General features: G+C 37.0%; 1 protein-coding gene across 1 annotated transcript in view; it reads left to right on the plus strand.

Annotated features, from left to right (window-relative positions):
* Positions 1-19,202, plus strand: part of LOC106870093 (fibrocystin-L) — an 81,765-nt gene that overhangs the window by 19,234 nt on the left and 43,329 nt on the right. The window contains exons 7-24 of the mRNA XM_089337844.1: positions 5,019-5,072; positions 6,003-6,070; positions 7,050-7,092; positions 7,714-7,784; positions 7,946-8,056; positions 8,723-8,815; positions 9,795-10,051; positions 10,354-10,397; positions 10,698-10,863; positions 11,162-11,288; positions 12,013-12,153; positions 12,773-12,939; positions 13,464-13,694; positions 14,293-14,420; positions 14,949-15,106; positions 15,523-15,683; positions 18,289-18,442; positions 18,868-19,022. Coding sequence (XP_089193970.1) covers positions 5,019-5,072; positions 6,003-6,070; positions 7,050-7,092; positions 7,714-7,784; positions 7,946-8,056; positions 8,723-8,815; positions 9,795-10,051; positions 10,354-10,397; positions 10,698-10,863; positions 11,162-11,288; positions 12,013-12,153; positions 12,773-12,939; positions 13,464-13,694; positions 14,293-14,420; positions 14,949-15,106; positions 15,523-15,683; positions 18,289-18,442; positions 18,868-19,022 — 2,329 coding nt within the window. The remainder of the gene's footprint in view (positions 1-5,018; positions 5,073-6,002; positions 6,071-7,049; positions 7,093-7,713; positions 7,785-7,945; positions 8,057-8,722; positions 8,816-9,794; positions 10,052-10,353; positions 10,398-10,697; positions 10,864-11,161; positions 11,289-12,012; positions 12,154-12,772; positions 12,940-13,463; positions 13,695-14,292; positions 14,421-14,948; positions 15,107-15,522; positions 15,684-18,288; positions 18,443-18,867; positions 19,023-19,202) is intronic.

The following is a 19,202-nucleotide window of genomic DNA, read 5'->3' on the forward strand; positions in this document are numbered from 1 at the left end:
ATAAATCCCTTTCGGCACCTGCTCTTCTCTTTTAGATTTACATTCTAAGATTTACGTTTTATATTTACATTCACCGTGTAGCAAATTCATTACGAAAGCATTGGTCGAACAGAGTCTACAGTAGAAAAATTTGCCCAAGGAGCCGCACTGTGGGTCTGAACCCGAAACGGCGTGGTTGTAAAACGAGCTTCTTACTCGCAAAGCCTACTTTCGAAGTCTGCTTTGTAAGATCTCTTTCTTTACATAACAACACTTCGATTTATCGGAGATATATTTAGTGAACATTGACAGATGCACAAGTAATTATAGGTACAGATATAAATTTATAATGTAAAGAGAGAAGCTATTAAGCTTTGGACGTGTTGGTCCGTGAATAATGTTTCTTCCCGATTTAGAAAGAAACGGATGCAACGGAAGGACAATTGTGCTTTATAATTGTATATTCGTATGTATGTATGTATGTATATATTTATGTGTGGGTATATATATATATATATATATATATATATATACATATATATATATATATATATATATATATATATATATATATATATATATATATATATATATATATATATATACACATACTTATACACATACATATTTATAATACATACATATATGACTGTAAGAGTCTATATGTATGTATGTGTGCTTGTACGTATCTATGTTTATATATATATATATATATATATATATATATATATATATATATATATATATATATATATATATATATATATGTATGTATGTATGTATATATGTGTGTGTATATATATGGATATATATATATACATATATATACACTAAGAATTTTTCGGTAACACGCAGAAGAATTTGTCATGGGAGAAGAAAGTTTTGCGTTGCGTTCAAATTCAATTGTGCGGCAAATTCCTTGCGCAAGTGTCTTCTGCGATAATGTCAGGCCAACCAAGGCACTGTGAGTGAATTTGGTAGACGGAAACTGAAAGAAACCCATCGTGTGTGAGTGTGTGTGTGTGTATGTGTGTGTGTGTGTCTTTGTGTCTGTGTATGCCTCCCCGCACCGTCTGACAACTGGTGTAGGTTCGTCTACGTCCGACAAAATAACTACAAGGTTTTAAAAAGCCCTGGGTTCGATGCGTACGTTTAAAAACTCTCCAAGCAGGCGCCCCAGCATGGTCGCAGTTCGATGACCGAGAACGAGTCGAAGATAAGACCAGATAAGAGAAACATATCTATCGGTCGATCAGTCGATCTGACGGTCAGTCTGTATGTAAACAAGGGAGCGGTATGGTTGATTAATTATTCAACAACGCATACATCAAAAATGGCCAAACATACAAGGCATTTAGAAACAAGCCGCTTCACACACCCACACACAAACATACAGAAAACGCATATACAAACACACACACACACTCATACAAACGCAGCAGGGGATGCGATGAGTTCATGAAATATATATTTAAAATTACGTTCATAAAACATGTAAGGTCCGGTTGATGATCTCAAAGAATAATTAGTCTGAACATGAATACACGTGGCGCCATCTATGATAGCTTTATGAATTAGTGATGGTGCTTTTTACGTAGTTGCTCGAGATTCTTGAAATAGTAACCAAATCGCCTTATAAACAGAAATGTAAATGGATTTGTAGCCAAATCGATCGATAGATAAAAAAAATAGCCAAATTGATAAATAGTTCGATAGATAAACACGTTTGTGGCTGTATGGTAAGAACCTTGCTTCGCAACCACATGGTTTTGGGTTCATTCCTACTGCGTGGCACCTTAGGCAAGTGTCTTCTTCTATAGCCTTGGGCCAATCAAAGTATTGTCTTCTGAGTGGATTTGGAAAACGGAAACTGAAAGAAGCCCGTCGTTTATATATACGTATATATATATATATATATATATATATATATATATATACATGCATGTATTTGTGTGTGTGTGTGTGTGTGTGTGTGTGTGTGTGTGTGTGTGTGTGTGTGTGTGTGTGTGTGTGTGTGTCTGTGTGTCTGTGTTTGTCCCTCTGCCATCGCTTCACAACCGATGCAGGTGTGTTTATGTCCCCGCAAGTTAGCGGTTCGGCAAAAGACAACGATAGAATACGTACTAGGCTTACAAAGAAAAAGTCCTGGGATCGATTTTTTTTGCTAAAAACCCTATGAGGCGGTGCTCCAGCATGGTCGCAGTCAAATGACTGAAATCAGTCATATTGCCTTCGAAACGCGGAGTAGATGGAACAGGGACAACTGAAGAAGGGTAATTTTCTTTATGTTGCATGTCTCGTTTCTCTGTTTTTTTCGTTGTTCGAAAAAAGTTCGTTTTCTGTTTTCGTCTTTCTGTTTTCGTTTCTCATTGTGTTTAACGTTTCTTGTGATGTCCTGTACCCATATATGCATGTATGTATACATATAGATGTAGGTATGTACATATATGTATGGATATATGCATATAATTATACATATAGAAAAGAAAAGAATTGGAGCAATAATTAACAATGAGAAGTTGATCATTGGTATGAAAAAGTCATTGTTTAATTGTAGTTCGGATCCATTTATAGCTGCTGATATTCCTCTAAATCATTCTGACGTTGTTTGTTAAATGGAACGAGATTAATGGAAATTCACCATGATTTGATAAACAGAAACAGCTGTAAATGGTTCCGAACTGCAATTAAATAATGACTTTTTAATTTCAATGATCCACTTCTCATTGTTAATTATTGGTCCATTTCTTTTCTCTTCTATATATATATAATTATTACAGACAAGAAAGTGAATTTCGAACACAGTATAGCTGTGAAAAACAGCAGAGAAAAATTCGGTATTAACCCTAAGAAACGAGAAAAAAAGTTGCCAACAGACACTACAGGAAATCGAACCCCGCACCCCACAAATAGTGGTTGGGCGCTTTAACTGTTAAGCTAAATGGCTCCTGAGATATATGCTTATGGATTAGACGCATTATGCAGTGATATGTAGGAATACTAACCTTATTGTTCGACATTTGATAGTTTCAAGCAAATTTCTACTGCATCACCCGCAACACCTCCATGTCGCTGAGGTGTGTGCAGCATTGTGTGTGTCTGTTTTTTTAATTAATATGGCTGTTGTTGTTGTGTTGTTATTGTTGTGATAAACGAGTGTTAAACAAGGTCAATTCATTACACAACCAACTCTTCAATCATGACGTTTTCTCTAAGTCGTGACTGTCCTCCATTAACGGCGGGTTTCGTGTCAACACTGGCAGGAGAAAATTCATTGAAAAATTGTTGGTCCTATCAGTTTAGTAATGTCTCTTGATTTCACAGATTGAACTCTTTGTTATTTTTACGCTTGCATATATACATATTTAGGTATAGATATGTATAATTTGTTTCCTTCTTTGTTCGTCTGTTTTCGTTGCGGTTTGTAATTTACTCGGATGTGTGTATGTGTGTGTGTGTGTGTGTGTGTTTTATTGCGTCTGACATTTGCTTCGCAGGGTTCTGTACAAACAATAGCTTCTGTAATTTGTTTGTTTGTCTTTGCTGTTATTGTATTTCGTGCTTTTAAGGAGTGACGCGTTCGCATCAGCAGATTTTTAACAGTTGTCTTTCACTCGAAAAGAAACGAATTCGAAAACAAAATGAACAATAGAAACATACTTTGAAAAAAGCTAAACAAAGATTATTGGGAGATTAAATATTGGGTTCGTGCATAATTATTGCGGCTTTTTTTCAACAAATATTTTTCAACAAAAACAATAACAACATGTAACAAAAAAATCTTTAAATGATTATTCCGGATCATATTCACCATCTACTTCAATTACTGCTTCCTATTTGCTTGGCAGACGGTCAGACCGTCATTTAAAGATGTTTTTGTTAAATATTATTATTGTTTTTGTTGAATAAAATTTTGTTGGAAAAAAGCCGCAATAATTATACACCAACCCAATAGATTTAAAAAAATATATTATTAGAGATGGCGTGACGGTTATAGTGTGCTGTTGTTATTGTTAGACAGCTGGAACATTCCAAACGTGACTGTCACGCGGGTTAAGAATATCTAAAAATAAATTTCATTACAATGTGTCCTGCTAGTTCGCAAGACTGTGGAATAAGGTTGGAAACAGATTTGGCTACCATTTCGTTGCAGCTCTAGAAACAACATGGTGGCCACTTAGTTAATCCATCCAGTCTGTAATCCCTGTGTTTGGTCCAAATCGATGATTTTACTATTGGCAGGAAACTAGCAGAATCATTACCGCGTCGAACAAAATGTTTGGCAGCATTTCTTCCGAGGCTTTATGATCTGAGTTCAAATACTGCCGAGGTCGACTTTGCCTTTCAATTTTCGGGATCGATAAAATAAGTACCAGTTGAGCCCTGGGGGTCGATGTAAACGACTTACTCCTTCCCCCGATATTGCTGGCCTTGTGCCAAAATTTGAAACCAAAATTATTGTTGTTGTTTAAGGCGACGAGCTGACAGAATTGTTCGAGCGTCCGAGAAAAATACCTTGTGGTATTTATTCTGGCTTTTTAAATTCTGAGTTCAAATCCCACCAGCAGATTAGCAATTCGTTTGATTTAAAGACAGATAAAATTGGGAAACTGTCATACATTTTTTTTATACGTTGTCTTAACACATTAATGTCATAAATAGAGCAACGAATACGTCAAAGAATTGAGAATCGAAACCAAATTACGATTTCTCTTCTCTGCATTTTTTCCTTCCTCCGGTGTTACCAACGTTACGGTCCATTCTCTTAAGGTGATGTAGAGGTTGGTTATCCATCCACTATTTCACGTCACTGGTTTCCGCTTCCGGAGCAGTTTCCCACTTCCATTGTAGTCACTCAATGGCGACACGTTTACACGATAGTAACATACGCGAGTCGTTCGGATGGCCAGCAGTTAATATGGATGACTTTTACACCTTAATATAGATTTTATAGACAAAAGTAATTACCAAACTCAAATGTATTGTTGCTTTTAATGACAATTAACACTTTCTGTTCTGTTCTGTTGTAATTTCTCCAGGGTGTACGCAGGAGGAAACAAATGTGAAACCAAAGATTTAGAGAATGATGTGAAGTATGACTTTTTTCAATTATTATTATTATTATTATTATTATTATTATTATTATTATTATTATTATTATTATTATTATTATTATTATTATTATTATTATTATTATTAAGTCGGCGAGCTGGCAGAATCGTTAGCACGCCGGGCAAAACATTTAGCGACATTTCGTCCGTCCTTACGTTCTGAGTTCAAATTCCGCCGAGGTCGACTTTGCCTTTCATCCTTTCCAGGTTGATAAATCAAGTACCAGTTGAGTACTGGAGGTCAATGTGATCGACTGTCCCCCTCTCCACACATCCCAAGCCTTGTGCCTATAGCAGAAAGGATTATTGTTATTATTATTATTAATAATACTCATGGTTTGTGAAATATGTACAGAATTTCTTTTCTTCAGAAAAAAGTTTAATGAATCGACTAAACTAAGTCCTTTAGTTTCGTTGATAAGGTCCTCCCCCCCCCCCAAAAAAAAACGTATTGATACAGAAAACTATTTAATAGATACATCTTGACGATCTCAGCATAACAAAAATATTATAAATAAACGCCATGCAGAAGTACCATCACATGCCCACTTCACGTGGGTTGGTGCGTAATTATTGCGACTTTTTTAAAAATAAATTTTATTCAACAAAGACAATAACAATATTTAACAAAAACATCTTTAAATGATTATTCCGGAGCATATTCACCATCTACTTCAATTAATGCTTCCCATTTGCTTGCCAGACGGCAACATGTACACGACAATCATAATAAAATTTATATGATAATATACATATATACACACACACACTTATAATATAATATAATATAATATAATATAATATATATATATATATATATATATATATATATATATATATATATATATATATATATATATATATATATATATACAATGTATTTATCAAATGATATTGATTACTGTTTTGAAGTTATGGAACTAAGCTGACCAATGGTGACTGGGGATATGTTAAGTGCAAGATGCAAGGTACCTTTGTTGGTAAGTGGAATTATTTCTGTTTTAAATAATTATGTATGCACTCCGTTAACACACACACACACACACACACACACACACAAACACACACACACACACACACACACACACACACACACACAAACACAAACACAGCGGTCCTGGGCATGACATTAAACTGCATCCGGTACCGAGACTCCTGCTCAAGAGTTTAGAACAATTGTGCGAGTATAAGATTACCCCTTACTCTCCCCTCCTCTCGGTGCACCTTGGTCCAAGATTGTTGTACCTATCAGAAGCCCCGATTATGAGTGAAATAGCGGAAAATGGTCCTGTGACTGAGGCATATGTCTGGCTCCTAGATATGTGTCATACAGGCCTACCAGGATGCGGACATGCCCTGGTGCAACATGGACCAGTGCCTCCGCTGAAGGTATAAAAATGTCCTATGCCTCGAGAGAGTAAGCTGTGGAAAAACAAGAAACTAGCAGGGTAATCTAAGTAAACCAGCAGAAAGCAAGGGAAAGCCATTTCTGTATTATGTTTCCTAAGAAAAAATAACCGCTTCCAGAGATGGTAGACTAATCGCTCGGTGGCAATTCGTACCAACTCTAAACGAGAAGCAAAGATGATATGGATGACATGTCCCTTATTCTCCTTTGCTGTTTAAATACCTACCACTAACCATTTTGCGTTATTTCTCGTGGCTCATTTTTGTTTCGTCTATATAAATTACCCAGAGCATAAATGTGTCATTTTTTTGTATATGATTAAGTGTCTCGTCTGATGAAATAATTGCTGTGCTGATAACGCCTATTACGACAGAAACACGTGTTTAGAGTTGCCTTTAATCTTCGCTTTGTGACAAGTTCGATAAGTAGTCTTGTGCTGGCTCTCTTTAGAATGTCTTCAGTGCTTACTTATGTGGGCTTGCCCGTATGTACTCGGAGTCCTTTTCGTTAAAATGACTTTCGATAAATTCAGCGTTACATTTATCTTGCAGGAAGTTTCAACGTCAGTTTTATAATCAATGGACCCTTCGGCAGGTAAGTTTCCATCGAACGTTTAATTATCACATTTTATTTCCTTTGTCCTATCGGCAAACAACTACGTTTATGGATTATATAACTTCATCTATGGGTTATATTATTATTATTATTATTATTATTGTTCAGTAGTTTTATTTTTATAACGTGCTTTCACTTCACTACCGAGCGCAGCTCTGTGCGCCTTGGGTATGTGCTGTGGTTTGCTGTGGTGCTTTTATGTTTACTGTATTGAAAGTGTTTTGCGTAGGATGTGTGCAGTACCCAGTAGTGCAATTTTCTGTATGTTATATATATTTGTAAGTCCTGGTATTTTTGTTATGTATTTGTCTGAGTATTTTTTTATTATACCTAAGGCACCTACTATGATAGGAATTGTTTCTGTTTTTAGACTCCACATTCGAGTTATCTCTATTTCCATTATTATTATTATTATTATTATTATTATTATTATTATCGTCTGTTATATTAGTGAGTAGAACGTCTGTTAATTCCATCCAAACTTAATGTTTGTTACTGTTATTGTTTTGATTGAGTAAAACTCGTATAAATCAAGGCAAAACGAAAACATAGCGTAAGAAAAGAAATGTAAAGTGTATGAAATTTTTTTTATTTTTTTAGATCGCGAGTGAGAGACGAGAAATACTTTTTGAGTCGAGCAGGGAAACTGTATCAAGTACAGACTTATGCAGGTAAATATGTGTTAAATATTACATACATAATATTGATTATGTGTGTGCACGTGTATGTGTCAGCGGATGTGTGTGTGTGTGTGGGTGTATGGCATTTGATACATAGGTCATTGAAATTATTGTAGAATCTTTCAGAATTTAATGTTCTCGTCCCTTTTCAGAAATTAAATCGGTGGAGCCGCGTGAAGGCAGTGTCCTTGGAGGTACTTTGTTAACCATCAAAGGAAAAAACTTTGACGAAACAACAGCAAAAGCCAAAGTATTCGTAGGAGGTAATATCTTAATTCTGAATTTCGTATATTAAACGTTCTTAATGTTTTCATTTTTTTCTCTCCTCTTTTATTTCATTTACCGTTGATAAACGCTCCTTTTAATTTATACCATTAATGATATTTGAAAATGCATGAGCATCACAAAATCTCATGATTCCTTTCCTAAGATATATGGCCTTGTGCCTGGTCAAAAAATTAGCATTTCTGCCCATTTTCTTTCTTCATTGGGGCTCTTACCCCACGCTCTGACTATTCCGCTGCTAATTCGCCGCCATTACACAGGCTTATAAAGAAAGAAAACACCACTCCCTCTGTTTTGTATCAACTGACAAACAACCGAACTCCGAAACGTTGAATAACCTTATGTCTGTGGAAACTGAACTGATATAATCAAGGCTTTCTATAAACTCTTCTATAGAATTCTTGAGACAGGATTTGCAGCGCAAGGGCTAATCACCCGACGCGGCGGGTTCACATCGCTCTGTTACAACATGACTAAAGATCGCACCTCTCGTTGTGCTTCCCTCCATTCACAAAAATATTAATACCGAGAAAGGCATAAATATCACACACTCAATGATCTCCACCCTATCAATCCACTTCCCGTAACCTACATCACAAAGGAACCATTAATTCTTTGAATAATGATTTATTTTCATTGAAAAGGGAGACCGTGCGTGATCACATCAAAAATAACAGACGATTCTATTCTCTGTGAAGTGGATTCGAAACCAGAACACATGCCATTAATACATGCAGGTAGGTACACAGAATTTGTTTAGTTTCTATTATCCTCTTGCTGTTAATGTTGTCGATGTTGCTCTTTTCGTTCTTTCTTCGTTCGTAGTTGTGTTGTTATTTAACACTGGGCCCAGGTCTGTTCAACCAGTTTTTATTACGTAACGGAATGGCGACCGTCGTCGTCTCATGTTTCGTTTGTTATTCGATTATATTGGGCTGGTGGTGCATAATTATTGCGGCTTTTATTTTTTTCAACAAATTTTATTCAACAAAAAAAAAGCAAATAACAACATGTAACAAAAACATCTTCAAATGATTATTCCGGAGCATATTCACCATCTACATCAATTACGGCTTACCATTTGCTTGGCAGACGGTCAGACCGTCATTTAAAGATGGTTTTGTTAAACATTGTTATTGTTTTTGTTGAATAAAATTTGTTGAAAAAAAAGCCGCAATAATTATGCACCAACCGAATCTAGTAACATTTTAACAGTTGGGGATATTTTGAAGGATCTCGATCGCACTAGTAGTAGTAGTAGTAGTAGTGGTGGTGGTGGTGGTGGTGGTGGTGGTGGTGGTGGTCTTCGACGATGATGATGTTGGTGTCGGTAAGAGTAGTTGTGGTCGTGGTGGTAGTAGTGAAGACAATATAAAATAGTGGGCGGCGGCAAAGCTGGAAGAATAGAGGGGCTGATGCCCCAGGGCGATGATCGGGGGTGGGGGGACAGGCACAGCAGCTGAAGCAATAACCATCACCACAACCACAACAGCAACAACAATAACATCAATGGTAACCATAACAAAAACAACAATAGCATCAATTACAACCACTGCAACAACATCCACAACAACAACAACCACTAGTACAATAACAGTAGCAGCAAAGACATCTACCACCACCACCACAACAACAACAACAACAGCAATAACAACATTCACAGCCACTACAAGAACAACTCACCGTTACTCTCTCTTTCTGTCTGTTCTCCCATAGGAAACCGTGGTCTGAAGATCGAGAGCTGGGATATCGGGGCTCAGTCGTTTTCGAAATTGAGATCCTTCAATAGCACCACGTCTGGTTATATGGAGGGCTGGAATGATAACGGTGAATATTCCACAAGTACAGATCGAAAAAGCATACGAATGTTAGGGTTTCTGGTTCCAATTTACTCCGGTAGACAGACCCTCAAATTAAACGGTAACGGACCGTCACAGATTTGGCTGAGTACGAACGAAAGTAAAGAATTCATGGTAAGAAAATGCCGGAATCGAACTTACTGTCTTCTCTATTGCATGTGTAATCATCACCATCATCATCATCCTCATCATCACAACCATCATCGTTACCATCATCATCATCATCACCATTTATCGTCCCTTCTTTCCCATGCTGGCATGGGTTGGATGGTTTGACAGGCTCCCGCAAGCCAAACGACTGCGGTCAGCTTTTGCTTGATCTCTACAACCGGACACACCATTCTTTCAATTGTTTCATTTATTCATTCATTTATGAAATAATAAATTCAAATTAATTATATTTCTTTTGTTTTCAGCGTCGGACTGAAAATGTTGAAATTGATCTGATCAAAGACAAAAGGTAAAAAAAAAAAACAATTCTTTATTTACCCCGTCTACCAAATCCACTCACAAGACTTATTATATGCTATACATATGTCCCTTCTTTTTCGGTGTATACCGTGTATACTTTCTTTCTTTCTTTCCATTTTTTCATCATTTCATTATATGTAAACCCCCGCCCCCACACTTTATGTCTGTCTCTGTATTGTCCCCCTCATCCTTTGCTCCTGTGGCAAATAAATGAAATCATGATAATTTTCCGTTTTTGATAAGTATTATGTTATTTGTTTCTTCCAAATTTTCCTCTCGTCTGTTTCAGGTATTACATAGAGGTTTTGTATGAAAACCGATACGCGAAACCTACATCGGAAGTCTTGGCAAGAATGTTTAGCAAGAACAGCTCTGTGACTCAGTCGCAGACGGGTTACAGTAGAAACATGAAACAAAGAATCGTTCTCAGCACAACTGAAGTCAACGAAACAATGGTAAGTCTTTTCCACTTTAGGCACAAGGCCTGAAATTTTTGGGGAGGGGCCAGTCAATTAGAACCAGTACATGACTGGTACTTAATTTATCGACCCCGAAAGGATGAAAGGCAAAGACGACCTTGGCGGAATTTGAACTCAGAGCATAAAGACAGGCGAAATACCACTAAGCATTTCATCCAGCGTGCTAACGTTTCTGCCAGCTCGCCGCCTTAAAACAATGGTAAGTCTGAAGGAACTACACGTTCTTTAACTTCAACACATCCTATGTACACAACCATTCTTTACATTTATCCAGATAATAAAATTGAATGAATTAAACAAAACTGAAAGTTCCGATGACATCCAGAGTTTAATAATAAGAAAGAATTCTCCCCAGACCGACGGTGCTAAATTCAAGTTGAAGTTTGGTAAAGCTGTCACGTGTAAGTAACAATTTCAGTTCTTTAAATTCGGTAGAATTTATTTGCAGTTAATATTTTGTTATTCTTACGTTAGGAGTCACTATCCATAAATATTAATGAGTAATAATATCTAATGTGTCATTACCCACTTAATGCTGGGTTGTGACCGAAAAAGAATGATCGCGAATACAAGCGATCGGAATTAGGGTTCATCCGAGGGTTCTTTGGAGTAACAATTCTCGACAGGGAGCGTAACTCAGAGATCATGGAGTTTTTCTAGGTCAAGCCGTTATTTCTCTACATTGAGAGGTTATAGCTCCAGAACTACGGACATGGGATTAGAATTTCACAGGAAAGAATCACAGAACGAATTCTTGAAGCTGAGCCAACTAGCAGAAGACCTAAAAGTTGACCAAGAATGGAATGGTTGGATAATATCCCGTAGTCTCAGTAGTCACGGTTGGTCAGCTTAAAAGAGTATAGATGGCTGCTTCTATTAGGAGTCCATGGAGGCGGTACCCATGGAGAATTCCGCCACAAACTTTCTTGGAACGGTGTGCAGAGAAAATGGATGGATGGTTAATTTATTATTGTTTTATCTAGCTTTATGTGTTGTTTTATTATTTGGCTCGAGCAGATTTGAAGAGTAGATTGGTTGAATCTTTAGAGAATTGGACAAATTAACCAGTTGCAAGATGGGACAAGAATCAGCTTATGTATTTTGCAATATTTTTTTTCTTTACAGTACCACTTCCAGGAACTGCATCAGCAAAAGATATCCAATATGCTTTAGATTCGTTACCAAGTCTGACCAGAATGGTTCGAGTAGTAGAGAACAGTACAGGAAACACAACCGATTTCTACATTTTCTTGAAGTTACCCATTGGTAAGTAAAAAAAAAGAAGAGATAATTTACCATTCTTAAGAAATAAGTCTGTTCATTGGGTCTGAACTTATTTCAATTTCCGTTGGTATGGCACAGTGCAGGGGGTGGTCATTCACGAGCGAGTATGGCTTAGTAGCATGTACCGTGCTTTCCCTATTGTTTTAGGTGCTCTTATAGTCGCTGGGAAGCAGACACAGACACCTTCCAAGATGCTGGGGAGACTCAGTGTGAAATGAAGTGCTTTGCTTAACGACATGACACACTCTGCTCTGCTAAAAAAACTGAGCCTGCTGCCTTTATGACCGTGATCTGAACACCCTAACCATGAGACCGTGCGCCTTCACGAAACGATCGAGAGTACAAAACCAACACCTGGCCTGCCAGTCTTATATATAGTAGTATCTATTAAAGGGTTGAAAATATAATAGCTAAAGGGTTAAATCATAATGAAATACACCTCCGTTACAGTTGTTGTTGTTACCGTTGCTGCTGTTCTTAATTGTTTTGATCCAGACACACTCCGGGCTAAACAACGATGTTTGAAAAACCCAGTAGGTTACGAGATGTTACACGTAATATAAAAAAAAATGTTCATTATTGATCTGGTTTTAATTATTAGGAAGTCTGCCGCTGATAGAAGTCGAACACGTTCCTGATTATAATGGCAACAAACTTGACATCAGTCTGACAAAAATGGCGAACGGAAAAGCTAGTAACCGTCACTTTGCATTCACACTAGATGGCGTTATGTCATCACCACTTTCGGTGAAAGCGACAGCTGAACAGGTAAGTTCAGAAATATGAACTGAGAGGCATTTCGAAAACCGCCTGATGCTTATCTCTGTAATCTAACTCACGATTTTAAATGCAAACCACTGGTAACAGTACTTGCCACAGGTGTATAAAATAGCATTAATTTTTATAGATCTGTGATAGGAAATCATGTGATCCTCATCAGAAAACCATCCGATGATGTAACATGATTTTTATCATGGATGTTTGTTACATAATAAACATAGTTATGACATACATCATGATTCACCTCGAAACAGTTGTCAAGATAAGACTAATATATCATTGCATTTGTTTATTTGTATTCCTTGTAAATATATTTATTAAACCGATATTTGTGTTTACCTGTCTTTTTATATCTCTGTCTGTCTGTCTGTCTCTCTCTCTTCTCACTATCTCTTTCTCTCCTCTCTCACTTTCTCTCTCTCTATATATATATATACACACACAAGCATACATGCATACATACAAATACATGTATGACATCTTATTGATTTCCCCTTATCTTCTATCCATAGATATCAACTGCCTTAAACAAAATGTTCGCAGTTACCTGCCCTTCTTATATATCTTCACCTCCGAAAGGGACGTACGGTTATTTCAACGATTTTGAAAATCCTTCCGATTACAATCACAATGGTGAAGCTGTCAGCGACAGGACCCCGTTCTGTGGCAAAGTCTCCGTCAAGAACCCGTCAGTGATTTACTACAATGATAAATATCAACTTAGTTTGGAGAAATTTCCTTTTGTAAGTTAATCCAACAAACAAGATTTTTTTTTTTGCATAATTTTGCTTATTTTTCCGCAGGATTGAATTAAGAAAGGAAAAGATTCGGCATGGAACATCCTTAGAATGTTTCGACCAAAATATGTGTGTGTGTGTGTGTGTGTGCGTGTGTGTGTGTGTGTGTGTGTGTGTGCGTAACTGGTACTTATTTAATCGACCCCGAAAGGATAAAAGGCTAAGTCGACCTCGGCGGAAATTGAACTCAGAACGTAACGGCAGACGAAATACGACTGAGCATTTCGCCCCGGAGTGCTAACGTTTCTATCAGCTGTGTGTGTATGTGTGTGTGAGTGTGTGTGTGTATGCGTGTGTGTGTGTGTGTGTGTTATTGTTTTTGAAGGTGTACTGCGAACAATGTGAAGTGTACTCAATACATACAGCAGAGTAAATATATGATTTTATGAGAATTTTATTGTTGTAATCATTACTTCAAGATGTTCCCCCTGGAGGTTGTTTTCAGATGGCAGCATTCCAGCAACAAAACTAATGGAAAAAAAAAAAAAAGAAACGAAAAGAAGCAATATGATAGTAAATATTTGTTTGTTTGTTTTTTCTGTAGCTGTGTACAGCACTTCATGGTGATGCTGACTTCGTGATGAAAGTAAACTTCCAATACAGAACCAACCCCACGGTTAATCCAACCTCAAGGACAACTTATATACCAACACATCTCACCTATTTGACAGAGTAAGTATTTATGTGCGTGTATGTGTGTGTATGTGTGTGTATGTACGTATCTGTGACGAGTATGTGTCTCTCTCTATGTGTGTGTATTACTTTATTGCCCACAGGGGGGGGGGGGGATAAACATAGAGAGGGGACAAACAAGAACAGATAAAGGGATTAAGTCGATTACATCGACCCCAGTGCGTAACTGGTACTTATTTAATCGACCCCGAAAGGATGAAAGGCTAAGTCGACCTCGGCGGGAATTGAACTCAGAACGTAACGGCAGACGAAATACCGCTGAGCATTTCGCCCGGCGTACTAAAGTTTCTGTCAGCTGTGTGTGTGTGTGTGTGTGTGTGTGTGTGTGTGTGTGTGTGTGTGTGTGTGTGTGTGTGTGTATGTGTGTGCGTGTGCGTGTGCATGTGTGTGTGTGTCTACATATATATATATATATATAATTTAGTTGTTTTAATCATCATTATTATTATTATTATTACTATTATTATTATTATTATTATTATTATTATTTTAATCTTTTACGTTTAGGTGGAAATATATCTGCTGGGACGTGTTAGATTCTATCAAAGTGACTGGCGGAATAATGTACAAACTGAAAGAAATAAAAATAGAACGGAAAAACAATCTGATTCTTTTGATGGACGCCATTAGTTTGAAATTCATCACAGACGGAACCATAATGTCAGGTAGGTTGTCAGGTGTTTTGGTTATGTTTCACTTGTAGTTCCTCTTTCCTGTGAGAAACCCGTAGTGTCTGCGTGGCGAAGGAGTTTATGTTCACTCGGAAGTTTGTTTCTTAGACCAGGCGACATGCTGTGTCCTTGGGCAAGGTTCTTCATTTCACGATGCTCATATCTACCCAGTTGCAGTTGGGCACTGATGCAACCCCCACCTCTATCTCTTTCTCCTTCGATTATCTCATCCTCAATGTTCCTCTGGGTCATGGGTAGTAGGACAGCCAGAGTGGTCTTCGCTAAAAAAACACCCGCCATGTCAGGTGTAGTGTTAAATCGAGCGACAGGTTAAGGGTACCACCCAAAAATGAAATGAGAAGTGGGTACGTTTAAAAAGTAGCTTTACTTGTATTGATATTTCTTTTCAGAACTTGCCGGTGCCACAGTGCGGCAGTTACCGCCGCTGAATCCCAGACTTGCTATGAAACAAGTGAAGGTGGAAAAACTGATAACGAATGTATTCCGGATAACCTTTGATGTCCATAATTGCACAGACAAGCTGCCCACGTTTCAAACCTTACCCAAAGAGGTAAATCTTAATTATATGTTTTTGTATTATTGCTTATTTCAGTGAACGGACTGCGTCCAAACTGCGGCGCCGCCTTGAGCGGGGTTTAATCGACCACATCGATTCCATTACTTATTTTTAAGACAGATGCTTTCTTTAGCGATCTTCAGTTTGTCACACTGATAGATTACAGATCATAAACAAAGTAACCTTTTGCTTCTAGGTGTATTATAATGTTTTGTGAAATACTTGTCGTTAACACCACATTTCTCGAACTTTTGTTTATTTTCTTTCATCTATTTGAAAGGGAGAATTTTTTCCCGAAATATTATAAGCTTACAAAATAATCTAAAACAATTACATCGACTGGGGTCGATGTAATCGACTAATCCCTTCAAAATTTCTGGCTTTGTGCCAAAATCTGAAAGCAAAGGCGATGAGCCGGCAGAATCAATAAAGAATCTGACAAAATTCTAAGCGAAATTTCTTCGGTTCTTTACGTTGTACGTTCAAATTCCGCCGAGGTCGATTCTACCTTTTCATCGTTTCAGGGCCAATAAAACTAAGTCCCATTTGAACACTAGCGTCGATGTAACACTTCTTAACTCCTCCTCTAAAATCGGTGACCTTGTGCCAAAATTAGAAGCTATTTTATAAAATATGGCCTTACCATTTTAAAATGATACAGTGTGATTTGTGGGAAATTTCCAATTTCTAGTTCGTCGAGTGACTACATACAGGTTCGATCGTCAGCTCGAAGATAATCTTTAGTTTTTACACCAGAAAATATTCAAAGTCATAGCTGACTCTGGTAGGATTTGAACTCGCAACTTCAAGAAAGCAAAACTCGTAAATATATTTTGTTTTTCGTTCTGTCATGTTTCAACGTTTTCATAATTCATAAATTATATAATTAGCAATGTTTAATCAATGTAATTCTAATTAGAATATCGTAATTAAACTAATTGATATGTGGTGAGACTAATGTAATTAATTCATCGAAATAGACTGAAACTGTAATTGCTATTTTGATAATTAATTGCAATTAATATTCCGTTAGTGAAAAAAAATTGATAGAAAGGGTTGATTAAAAAATAAACAACATCGAGGGCGGAGTAGAACTTCCTCCTCCTTCTTCTCCTCCTCCTCCTCCTCCTAATACTACTACTAATACTACTACTCCCGTTTCTTCTTGGAGAATAGAATTATTATTATTAATAAATTAACATTACAGGAGTGTACTTCTTCTTCTTCATCATCTTCTTCTTCTTCTTCCTCCTCCTCCTCCTCCTCCTCCATCGTTATGAGTTCAAATACAGGTACTGTATCATTATTCCTTCAGGGACAAAATCCCGCTTGAACCACCCACCACCACAACCACCACCATCACCACCACCACCGCCACCACCACCACTATACACAAATTAATATAGAAGTTTGCTGTAATTAACAAAGTAATCCATATAAACCACTTAATTACATGGTAATTACCATAAAGTAAAGACTAAACAACTGCGACACTAAATCAGTGTCATAGGTTCGATTGTTGGTCGAAGACTTTTCACTTTGCTTTTAGCGTTAATATGATCTTTGGGTAGGCATAAACGCTACAACATACTATGGGAGAAAGTTTTTTTTCTTTCAGTAGTCTTCAATTGGTCAATATCTTCAGTGGAATTTGGTAAACAGAAAATATATGGAGAAGCCCATTGTTTGCATACATACATTACAGACCGACAGATAAATGAAAGTTAGGCACACGCACGCACATTTGTATACATATATATATATATATATATATATATATATATATATATATATATATATATATATATATATATATATATATATATATATATATATATATATATATATATATATCATGGCATTCGCCATGATAGATCGCTAGTCACAATACATTCTTTATTTTCTCTCCTTGTTTCTTTCTGTGTTCTTTTCTGTAGAAGAGCGTAGGCTCGAAACGTTAAAGACTTTTTCACTTCCCGAGCGTTGAACTAACATATCTGTTTGTTGTCTACACCACCTGTCTTCGTCTTTTTTTGTGTGAATTCTCCCCCTATATATATATATACACTACATAAATAATATTTTTATAAACCAACTTGAAAGGCTTTGCAAGTTACGGAGAGAAAGCTACTATGAAAGACTCATAGTATAATAACTGTATAATATATATCATGATATTTGTACATACATATTTCTTTTACATTCTCTCTTTTATAATTGTCATTTTACTTGTAACTACCCGTTTTCTGTTTTAAAACCTCCCAACAATTATTTCTGAGCGGTTTGTGGGAGCTTGGAACAGATTGATTACATTTTAATTAATTTCAATGAAGAAAATTGATTTGTAAAACGAGTAAATCGTAAGACGAGTTCGGTCATGGAACGAATTAAACTCGTACTGCGAGGTATCACTGTAATAGCTATATAAACAGGGAAATTTTAACTATTTCTCCGTCTATAAGAAAAATGATTAACTACCGTAATCAATTTTCGGAACTCATTAGGCTCTCATCAGCGATACAGAGTGACTCAGCGGCCGAGTGTTTCGTGCATTGTCATTTATGAAGCTAACTACCATTCTATACCTGTTGATCTGCAGATTTTGCCCTCTTCACAAGAAATGCTGCAATCGAGTGGAAATGTTGCCGTAGAGATCCTGAAAAACATCACACCTGGAATTTGGACCCTGATGAAAGCCAGTCCCCCCCTTGAAGGGTCATTCAGAGTATCATTTAATGGAGAACAAAGTGAAAGTAAGTCTCCTCTTTCGCGCGCGTGCGAGCTCGCTATACCTCTATTTTTACTCTCTCTCTCTCTCTCTCTCTCTCTCTCTCTCTCTCTCTTTCTCTCTCTCCTTTCGCCTATCTCTCTGCTTGGTTATCTATCTATCTATCTGTCAGCCTGTCTGTCTGTCAAAAACATTCGTTCTTAGCTCGAAAGAACAATTCTGAGATTGCATTTGTCTTCCTACAACTTGTATTAGGAAAAGAGGCCCGTTAAGTTGACAATGATGATGATGATGATATTGCAGTATGTAACTATTAATCACCTTATGTTAATGACATGTGCGTAAGATGATATAACATTGTATAAGAACACTGTTGAAGCTGACTATTCGTCACCTTTTTGGTGGGGCTACAGTAATAAGTAATTTTCATTTTATATTTCATCTGCGTAGATATTCCAATAGATGCCGATAATGTCCTCGTGAAGAAGATGCTGGAAGCAATGCCTTCTATGGGAGCGCTGCATGTGATCAGGAGCGGAGGATGTTCTAGTGTCACTTACAACCTTGAATGGATAACGAAACCGGGGAATCATGAATTAGTTCAGGTAAGATGCAAAGTTAATCAAGTATGTGTGTGTATGAGTGTATGCCTGTGTGTCTGCATATATATATATATATATATATATATATATATAAGGGAATCCAGTTGACCTCTGTTAATCCCACAAGGCTTAAAACCGTCCAAATTAATTAGCAGGTGGTTAATTGGCTTCACGTTCTTCTGC

This window comes from Octopus bimaculoides, chromosome 20 (genome assembly GCF_046866305.1).
Source record: "Octopus bimaculoides isolate indiv1 chromosome 20, ASM4686630v1, whole genome shotgun sequence".
Lineage (NCBI taxonomy): Eukaryota > Metazoa > Mollusca > Cephalopoda > Octopoda > Octopodidae > Octopus > Octopus bimaculoides.